The sequence below is a fragment of the Calonectris borealis genome, chromosome 11, assembly GCF_964195595.1.
Source record: "Calonectris borealis chromosome 11, bCalBor7.hap1.2, whole genome shotgun sequence".
Lineage (NCBI taxonomy): Eukaryota > Metazoa > Chordata > Aves > Procellariiformes > Procellariidae > Calonectris > Calonectris borealis.
Genome location: NC_134322.1, coordinates 140,712 through 151,061, shown reverse-complemented (window position 1 = coordinate 151,061; position 10,350 = coordinate 140,712). Strand labels below are relative to the sequence as shown.

The following is a 10,350-nucleotide window of genomic DNA, read 5'->3' as shown; positions in this document are numbered from 1 at the left end:
CTCCGCCCGAAGCGGCGGTACCGGCCCTGCTCGCCGGCTGAGACCAGGTAAAGCGGGCCGGGCCGGGGCGGCGTCGCGGTCTCCGCCGCCTCCCGTTGCCGCTTTGTCCGTTGTCCTCCGCCCGGCAGAGACCGACCCGGGAAGCGGCCGGGGCAGCTCCGTCTGGCCCGCAGGGCGTGTGGGCCGGCGGCAGCCGCGGGGCACCCCCGCGGCGGGGCCCTGGGGACGCTGGGGCGCCGCGGGGCCCGGCCAGCCCCTCGGCCCGGCCTCGCCGCCGCAGGCCGGGGCGCTGCGCAGGTCCTGCCCGGGGAACTCCGGCGGCGGTTCGGGGGGCGCGCAGCGGCACGGCCGCCTCGCCGGTGGGGCGGAGCGGGGCTGCGGCCGCGCGTGCGGGGCAGGAGCACGGCCCGGTCACAGCGCGGGCGCGGCGCGCTCTGCGCGGGGCGCCCCGGCGAGGCAGGCCGCGGGCGGCCGGGGCGGTTGAGAATTCGAGTGCGTCTCCCCTCGTGAGGGCGAGGGCTCTCAGGCTCGCTGTAAGCGGCAGTTTGGGAGGCGCAAGTGCGGGCGGCTGCGGTCGCCCTGCCGTGCCTCGGGTCAGCTGTAAGCGCAGGCGAGGACAGCTGTTCCCGCTTCACTGCAGGCGCTTTCCGTTTTACAAAGCACATCGGCTCTTGGCCAGCTTTAGTCGGTAGCATGCTAGGCGTTCTTACTTGCCACTGGACTCCCGGCCCCCGAGAATGGTGAATACTATGCAGTATTTATTCCCAAATCAGTAGAGCAGAGGATAATGCATACAGAAATTGGCCAGGTAGTTTTTAGACGTGTCTCCCGTGTAAATAATAACAATTGTAATAATACAGTACAATACTTAAACCTAGATTTTCAAGTAGTAGTATCCTTATCCTTACTCCTTTAGTAAGTTTAGCTATCTTGTTAGGTATCTTAGTTTAGATACCTAATTCCCACTTGAAATCAGGATCTGGAATTTGGTGCTTTTCATATGAATGCTATCCTGTTTTGAAGGTGGGACCTGGGGCTGCACTGAGACACAGAGAAATGGATTCACAGTGGAAGAAATGAGAATGAGTACTAGAAGTCCAATTTCTCAGTTTCCCATCCTAATTAGTAGACTACATTGGAAAGGAGTATTCAGAAAATAAACTATAGCTTCAACTGTCCATTGCAAATTCTGTAACATACAAGAAATTCAGAAAAAATACTCCAAATGTGAAAAATCAGACAGCCTTCATACTTTTGTTCATTGAAAGTCTGGTGCTGGACATGTTTTGTTTGAAAGGAAAGGAAGTAAGGATTAACTTTGCTCTTTTATCCTCTTTCTTAGATAAAGGTGGTCACACCGTATTCGTAATTTATGGTAAGACTCAGAAAAAAAAGCAGTGTGCAAACTGAGGGGAGTTATTTAGATCAAAGATCTGTATATTATAAAGAAAGCAGGCTGCTTTTTTCATAGCATAAAAAATTCGGAAAAAAATGAGATTACAGATGTAACACAAAAAATGTGCAGTCAGCTTTAAAACTCACATGCAGATTTGGCATTTACTAATTTGACTACCTGGATTGAGCTCTCAATTTTGTCCTACTCAGGTTCATGCAAAAGTATTGAATTGCAGAAAAATGAGACTGGAAGGGAATCCTGGAGATGATCTAGTCCAACTTCCTGTTTCAGACCAAGATCTACCATACCTGTTTGTTACTACTTTAAAAAAAAGGTCTTAAATGTTAGAGACTGCATAATCTTCAGAGCTTCGTTAGCCTTATCTTTAAAACACTTTTGCTTATTTCTGGTTTGTCTTACTTAAAATTAAGCCTATTTGCAGTTCATGTAAACGAATTCGCAGTTGTCCTCTAAATTGTGAATCTGAAAAACAAATTATTTGCCATCGACTTTTTTCTACTTGAAGACTGTTACGATAACCAGTTCCTTTGCCACCTTCTCACTAGACGTAGTGCTTAGCTCAGGCCTTGCCAGTGTAAAGTACAAGAATTATTTCACACATCTAACATATATGCATACTATACGTAAGTATAATGCTTGCTGTTTGCACCTTTTTCTGTCATGCAGCAGCATGACACTGACTGTGTCATGATTAGTTTGTCAGGCACTATGACCCCTGATTGCTCTATTTTACGGTAATGCCACATAGCCTAGCAGCCCCATCCTGAATTTGCATAGTCAATTCTTTCCTTTTGTAGAGTATTGTTCTTACCAGCATTGTATTTTGTCCATTTTTCAGACCATTTTTAAAAATTTTTCTTCTACTACTTATAGTCCCTCTCAGTTTCAGATTGCTTGTGGGTTTAGTAAGTGTACTCCTTATTTTGTGACCTAGGTGATTAAAGAAAACAGTGAACAGAATAGGAATAGCACATTGATGTTTGGACCCTCACTCGAACATACTTGTTTTGACATAGAACTGATGATGATTACTTTCTGGGGATGGATATTCAACAGGTTTTTTACTTATCTTAGTGAAATTTCTTCACAGCTCTGCTTCCCTTGTTTGCTTATGAGAACCCCCATACTGCTAAAAGTCTTACTATAGTTAAGTTGTTATTCTGCCACTTTTCTTCTGTCCATAAGGCTTGCTGCTCTGACGTGAGAAGAAATCAGATCGATCTTATGTGCCTTGTCTTTACAGATCTATGTTGGCTGCTAACGCCTCTCCTTGTTATCTTCTAGATACAAACTGGTAATTTGTTTGATGATTTGTTATCAAAGTTTTCAAGGATTTGAAGGGAATTTTGAGAAAGAGTCACTGGCACATTTGCCACTTCTAGTCTTCAGATACCTCATTATCCTCCATGAGTTTTGAAAGGTAACTTAACACTTCTAAGACAACATTTTTTGGGAAGAAGTCTAGACTCAACAGTTTTTAAAACATGTGGCTTAGATAAGCACTCTTTAACCTGTTTCAGCCTTGTTTCAAGGCTGAATCTTGCCCTTTGTCATTGTTTAACTGAGCTAGCTCCTGTCTTCTGTTATCCATTTTAGAGAACAACAGTAAGTGCTTCTGCCTTCTTGACATTAGCCACTCAGTAGTGTTCCCTCAGAACAGAAGACCAACAATTCTTACGGTTGTTGTTTTCCTTCTAGGATGTCTATAGATCATTTTCTCATTGGTCTTGATATTTCTGGCCATTTTAATTTTTCTCCTTGTATGCTTCTGCCATTCTTTCATACTGATCCTTTAAGAAAGCTGATACAATTCTGATTTCTTTGTTTCCTTGTTTCCTTTCCTCTGTTTTCTTGTCACACCCGAGTCAAATCACCTTCTCATATTACATTTCTTATCCTTTCTTTGCATTAAGATAGTTTTCACTTGTGCCTTTACTAAAGAAACTGCCATCCCTTTGTAACTTTTTCTGTACCGCAAGATCTTGCTTGCCAGTTATCTTTTTATTGATGTCTGCTCCTCAAAATCCATTCTTTGTTTTTCTGCTTTTTATTTTCTTCCCAAAGATAAATTATGCATGGCCAATGCCCACTTGCATGTACTACTTATAACATAAGAAGAATGTTGTTATAAACACAATCATTTTGTCTTTTTTCCCCCCAGTCAGTAGTTAACTGTATCTATTGTAGAAACACCTTCAGCCGAAAATCTGAGTTTGAAGAAGGGCTTGGCTTAGGTAGGCATTTCAAATGCACTAACGAAGAGCATGTATTCTCTAGGAGAAGCTAATAAAGAAGAGGTGCTGGCAGGATAGAAGTGTAAAAGAAGATGATATGAGGAAGGATATGATTGTTTAATGTTCTGTCGATAAGAAAAGGAGCTTATTCTTACACACTAAAGGAGAAGACAGCAGCAAGCTTGGAAACCCACTAGTAAGTCCAGCAAGGATCAGCATTGGAATACCATAAACTTGCTTTAAAAAAATGCTATACTTGTGCTTAGAAGACAGCTTTACTTTCTATTTTGCAAAAAAAAAGAGGAATTTTATATTTTATTTAGTTTTGAGAGTAAGCATAAAGGAAGAACATTTGAAATGCTTTCATTGTGATGGAAGCAGAATTCTGCTTGAAGGGAATTGAACAAACTGCAAGAGCCTGTTCTAAAACTTCTGAGACACTTGAGGGTCATAGACTGCCAACTGTCCCATCACGATCCCAGTCTCCTTTTCAATTCCCTGGGATAAAACATTTGTGAACATGAAGTCTGGCTTCTCCAGATGGCTAGCAAAAGTCTATGAACAACTTCATCTTTCAAAAGAAGGATTTAGTAATGGTAGGCCTCATGGTGTTTTTTGGCATTGGGGCAAATTTCAGAACAATATGTGAAGTTGTATGTATTTTTGAAACTAGTATACCAGAAAAACTTTTCAATAATACAGCTTAGTATGCGCTAAAAGAGCATCTTCTGGGAGCTGACCAATGAACCACTAAAGCATCCTTCCTGTGTAGGGATTGTACATATTTATAGCCTGTTTAATGTTCTTAACATGCATGTCCAAACTTGGATTTCACCTTACAAACAAAATTTGTTAACACAAACTCTTATTTACAGTGTTTCACTATGTACAGCCTTTTGTCTGTGACTTTGCATAATAACAGTTTCTTCCAGGCCAGGTGTCATTTTTTCAGTCTTCTGCGTTTTTGGTCCTACAACAGGTTTTTAAGTAAAATATATAGAATTCTCATCTATGAAATACAGAGAGGCGCAGAAGTAAAAAAGACACCTTGCAAAAGCAGATTTAAATTAGTTTATGCAAACTAACTAGTTTTTAGGCAAAAAGTTTAATGCTGAAAGACAACAATACTGTCACAATCTGTGCCCAAGGCTTCTTCAATAACTGCTGTTTATTAATATAAACACAGGGAAATTAATCAGACTTCACTTTCCTGTGAATCCTAAAAATTTTCACGCGGGGTTGTGGTTGTCCATGATGAGCAGCATTCGTTCAGTTCGGGCCGAGGCCGGGGGCTGTTCTGTAGTTTGATGGAAAGGGTGTCGGTAGGGTGCCGCGCCGAAACCCCTTGGCCCGCCGCCTGCGCCAGCTGAGAAGTCGCTGTCTTCGCTCTGGAGCGAGCCCCGCCGCGCGGGCCGGGACGGAGGGCCCGGGGCGGCGTTCTCTCTCCCCGGCTTCTCGCGGGCGTCTCCCTTCGCTGAAGGAAGCGGGGCAGCTCCAAGTCCGCCGCCGCTACCGCTGCGTGGGCGGCACTGCCGGTGCGGAGCCCGGGCCCGTCTGCCGCGCCCTCCCTGGGCGGCGAGGCCGCCGCCAGGCCTCGGCCCCCGGGCCGCCCCGAGGAGCGCGAGACCCGCCAGGCGGCGCCCGGGCCGGCGTCTCCCTAGTAACGGCGGCGCGGGGCGGGCGGGCCGCGCGCCGCCAATCGGCGCGCTGCAAGATGGCGGCGGCGGGAAGCGTGGCGCGGTGTGGCGGCCCGGCCGGGCTGGGCGGCGGGCGGGCGGCGTAGGGCCGCGGCTGGGTTCCGCCGGGCGGCCCGCCTCCCGCGCCGCCCTGCATGGAGCGCGGCGGCAGCCAGCTGGATCCTGGCTTCTCGCAGCGGGACACGCCCCGCCTGATCGTGGAGGACTCGCAGCCCGAGAGCGCGGGCGCGGAGGAGGACGCGGAGCAGGCCTGCCTCGGCGTGCTGGCCCGCCGGCTGCCGGCCCGGCGGAGCCCGAGCCCCGTGCTGGTGAGCGCCCGGCGCGGGGGCGCGGCGCGGCGCGGCCCGGCCCGGCCCGGTCCTGACGCGGCCCGCGCGTCTGTCTTGCAGGAGATCGTCTGCGGCCCTGCCGGCAGCCGGGCACCCGCGCGCGGCGAGGCGGCCCGGGAGCGACCCGCGGCTCAGAGCCGGGCGCGGGGCCGCGGCGTGCCCGGGGGCCGCAGCCGCGCTAACGGCGCTGTGCTCGCGGAGCCGATGGAGAGCCCTGCCCGCCCGGACGCCGCCGGCCCGCAGGGCCGCGTCGCGGAGGAGGTGCCAGCGCCCGGCGCGGAGAGCAGGTGCGTGGGCCGGGCCGCGGGGGCCGCCGTCCCGTGGCAAGGCGCGCCGCCTCTCGGCCGCCTCCTCCGGGGCCTCTCTCGCCCTGCGCGATCGCTGTCGCGCGCCCAGGGCAGGCTTAGAGTGCGGGCTTGGCGCTGGCGGCGGCGCTGCGGCCGCGCCCCTCCCGGCGTAGCGCCGCAGGCGCCGGAATGCGGCCCGGCCCCGCGTGGGTGGCTCGGGCCGCGCGGGTGCGCGGTTCAGAGGGCTGGGGAGCGCCTGGTCAGGTGCTGCAGCTGCGAAGGAGCCCCTCAGAACACAAGTGGGCTGTAAGAAGGCAGCCTGCAGGAAACCCTAGAGCGATGTGAGTAAGTCTTTCTGTTGCAGGGCCCTTGGCAAGGCTGGAGAAAGAGGCGGAGGTGATGTTGAGGACTGTACTGCTTCGCCATGTGTAGAAGGTAACGTCTCCATTTCAGGTCTCTTCTTGGGGCTGTGAATCTGATCGGCCGTCTATGTGGTTTTTCAGTTCAGCTGCCTCACTTGTCTCACCAGCGGTAGTTGTGCCAGTAATAATGGTTCAGAAATTGGTGTCTTTTTCCAGAAGTTGCTGTGTATACTTCGGGGTTTGAAAAAAAAAAATGGTGATTTCCTATCATTGTTAACAAGGATCTTGGAGACAGGAAATGGCTTAGAAGAGGCATGAATACATTGTGACCATTAGGAGATGGAGCCTTTTTATGGCAGAGTAAAGAACTCCTGGCATCATAGTTGTCATCAAAGGACTTTCAGGCATAGGCTGTGTATTATCAGGATGGTTTTCTCATCACAGAATCCAAATCTGCTGCAGTACCTAATGGCGTTACATAAGACCTTGCTGATTAACATTGGTTTCTGAGTTAATGGCCACTGTCCCTGTTCTGTTACCGTATTTTTAATTAGTACAGCTAAGATCAGAGTCTGTTAGTTTATTCAGAGTTTCAGCAATAGCCTAAATACTTTTCTTGTTAGAGGGTGTATCTTTTGCCCTTGTAAAGGAGAGATGGCTCTTTGATATTTTTCTTTTTTGTATGTATATGAGTTATGGATGTTTGGTGTTAGATACAGGCATGTCGCAGCTGCATTTTGGAGCTCTAGAGCTCTCACAGAGCCAGGACTTTGAGAGTGACTTCATGCCTAATGAAGGAGATGCTAGGCATCAGTTTCACCCTGGAGCTGCTTCTTCCAGAATTGTAAAGAACGATACTAAAGATGGTATGTGAAAATAATCATAGATGTCCTTTTGCCGCTCTTTCAATTCTCTTTTCTTTAAATTGTAGATGTTATATTTTTTTGACAGGCAATATGGTATTAGTAGTTTTCAAAAATGAGTTCACAGCTCATTGGTAGTTGAAAAGAATTTTGCCTTCTCTTTCCTTTGGGCTAGTTCATTTGTTTTCTTGTAGCTGTCCAAGTGCTGTCATTGATTCTTGCACTTCTTTTTCCTAATTTGTTTCCAGACTATTCAGACAATCTGATATTGAATTTCTTCCCTGATAAAAACCTCATCCTGTCCTTTTTTGTTGCTGTTGTTATCATTGATAGTTCAAGATTATTTTTTTTCCACATAAAGCTTGTCTTGATATTTGTGTAATTTACATAACTACACTTTCTTCTCTTTGTATATTAATCCAGGTGACCCCAGTAACAAATATTTTTTTTTCCTCTCTCTTGCTAGAACTGCGTGGAGACAGCACGGAAACTGTTTCCAACACAGAAGCACATACTGCTTTGGAAGGCCAGCCAGAGAAGTCTGAAAGGTAAAACAGTCCATGTTCTTTGTAGGTCTCTTGCTGACATTCTAGAAGTTGATTTGTGTCTTTTTGACAGATTCTTAGATGTAGGGGGGTTCAGGCTTCAAGGCAAAAGAGAAACGTGAAGGGAAAGATGAAGTACTGATGAGACCTTTTTGCAGCAGTGTTGACTAAGGAGTGCTTTCACCATTCCTAGCTGAGAAAAGAGGTTTATTTTTAAGGGAGAGTGCACGGGATAATAAAATATACTAATAATTTTCTTCAAGTTAAATGACTGGAATATATTAAAAGTAATAATTCCGTTTAAGTCATGGAAGTTATTTCAAAATAACTTAATCACTGCAGCACAGGCTTTGGCCTCACAGGAGAAATCTAGAGGCTAAGTGGTGGCTATTCCAGAGTGCTTTTGAGTATTTGCTATTATAAACTTTATAATTTTAATTAATTATAAATGTGAAATTTCAGTTTGTTGAAAATTCTCTATATATCTTTTATGCCAGATAGAATAATATTTAGCTCATCTTGTATTGTCATATTCTGCCACAAAATATTAAAAAGGAGGTCAAACAAAATTTCTGGAATCCACATTGAATAGAAGTCAGTACAACAATCTGCATTCCACTTAGATTGGTAGAAAACTTACAAAACAATTCTGAAAATGTAACTTGTCAAGGATGAACATGTTATTTTGTCAGGAGAGAGAGATCGGTCTTCCTTTTTTTCTTTTTTTCTTCTTTTTTTTTTTTCCCCCTGTGGTGTACACAAGTGAATACCTTTCATCTGTGCTGATAAATTTTCTTTACAATGGTGCAGTATTACTTCATACTTCGAATTTCTCAGGTCAGTGACTGTGTCTTGCTTTTCCAGAACTCTGCAGGAAGCAGAACAGCATACCCGGAAACAAATGCCTGTGTCTGACCCCACTAAAACTGAGAAATCTCTTGCTTCTGATCATGAGGAGTCAGATATCTTGTCAACTCAGGAAGAGATGTTTCCTGAGAATACTGCAACAGGTAACAACAGAGAAGCAGAGACAAAATGTGCATCCCAGAGATCATCATCCCTACTTGATCTTTTTAGGCATGTAGTGTTTTAGGGTGCAGAGAGCTGTGAGTATTTTTCACATCATTTCTGCTGAAATTGAGAACACTTTGGAAATGAAAGGCTGCAACCTCTTTTACTATATTATTGAGCAATGTCTAAGTGTCACTTCTTGTTAGAACAGTTACACTGGCTTGTTAAATATATTTAATTTCCTTTCTTTCTGTGCCCCTTGAAGAACAAAACAAAAAAAAAAAACCCTTTTACCCTCTTCTGAAACCGGCAGTAATAATGCTCACCCTTTGTAGTGACACACAATCTAAAGTGTGGATAAATAGTGTAGGCAAATATTGTAGCCTTTCTTATGCTGGGTAACTTTGGCAAAACATTCCACCTTACTCCTCTGAATTGACCTTCCTGTTTGGGATAGGATGGGATCCTGCAATCGAAATCTTCATACCACAATTTTGTCAGTCTTATTTGTCATCCAGGTTAATGTTCCTTCCCTGTAAGAGAAGAGATTACATGAAATAGGATCAGAAGAGAAGTCATCACTCTGTGTCTTGCTAGGAGGATGTCTCTGTCTGGTTTTGGTATGCACAACTGAAAGGCTAATAAAGAAATAGAAAGGTTCTTAACAATCTTGATAGTGAAAGGCCTAGAAAATAAAGTTTTGAAAGGCAACTTTGTCACAGTTTATAAAGCATGAGCTAAATGAATTCTCACTTCATGCTTTTTGTTTAGTTTTAATTTGTGCACAACTGTGTCTATACCAGTATGATCTTGTGCATGAACCCTCTGTATCCAGAAGGTTCAATAACAACCTCCTACTCACACTGAGTTAGTGGCCAATGCAAGGAGATTTTTCTTGTAAGAACCTTGCCTGTATTTGCATTCTAGTGCTGGATCAAATGTGCTGATATTGGAGCCATTGGGGATTTTTCTTTTAAAATTCCCAAGTAGGAAGACTTGTACAGTCTGGCCTGATAAAAATCTATTCTATAGGTACAAACTTATCTTTTTCATCTTAACTATATTATGCTCACATTTCACATACTGAACTTTCACATGCAGTCCTTCTCCAACTCTGTGTGAAAATCAGTTTGTCCTTGCCTACCTGAGAAGTAACTGTGCAGTAGTGTGAATATTATTCCTCAGAATTTTCTGATCAACTTGGTTATTGACCAAATTTCTCATCTTATGTCCTTTTGCTCAAAACAGCTGCAGGGAGTGGCTGTCCGATAACCAGGGTGGAAGAGGGAAGTTCTCTGGCGTGCACCCCTGCCCGCAGTCTGCAACTCCTGCAGCTCTCTGGACAGGGATCCCTTGTACAGGAGAGTCATTCCACGTAAGCAAAAAATCCCCAAACTATTACAATAGCTTAACTGCAATAGTGCATTTCCACCACTCTTTTCTTTATTCAAGAACTTGTGCCTCATTGTAAACAATCGATGTTTTAATTTTGCACAATGAGAGGAGCATGGCTTTATTTTGCCATGAAATAAACTAATGATGCCCATGTAGTCAATGGCCATTTCTCAAGTCTCTTGCTAGCGAACACCTGACACTCTCCTTTTA

At 45.6% G+C, this 10,350-nt stretch overlaps 1 protein-coding gene across 9 annotated transcripts in view; it reads left to right on the top strand.

Annotated features, from left to right (window-relative positions):
• Positions 1–5,451: 5,451 nt before the first annotated feature.
• TP53BP1 (tumor protein p53 binding protein 1) overlaps positions 5,452–10,350 on the top strand; it is a 29,877-nt gene continuing 24,978 nt past the window's right edge. For 3 of the 9 annotated variants that reach the window (XM_075159571.1, XM_075159570.1, XM_075159569.1), the window contains exons 1-6: positions 5,837–5,964; positions 6,329–6,399; positions 7,040–7,192; positions 7,656–7,737; positions 8,599–8,744; positions 9,994–10,120. In XM_075159571.1, coding sequence (XP_075015672.1) covers positions 5,882–5,964; positions 6,329–6,399; positions 7,040–7,192; positions 7,656–7,737; positions 8,599–8,744; positions 9,994–10,120 — 662 coding nt within the window. In that variant the 5' untranslated portion in view covers positions 5,837–5,881. Of the gene's footprint in view, positions 5,657–5,737; positions 5,965–6,328; positions 6,400–7,019; positions 7,193–7,655; positions 7,738–8,598; positions 8,745–9,993; positions 10,121–10,350 lie in introns of those variants that run through there. The other 6 variants (XM_075159578.1, XM_075159573.1, XM_075159575.1 and 3 more) reach the window with 6 other exon arrangements.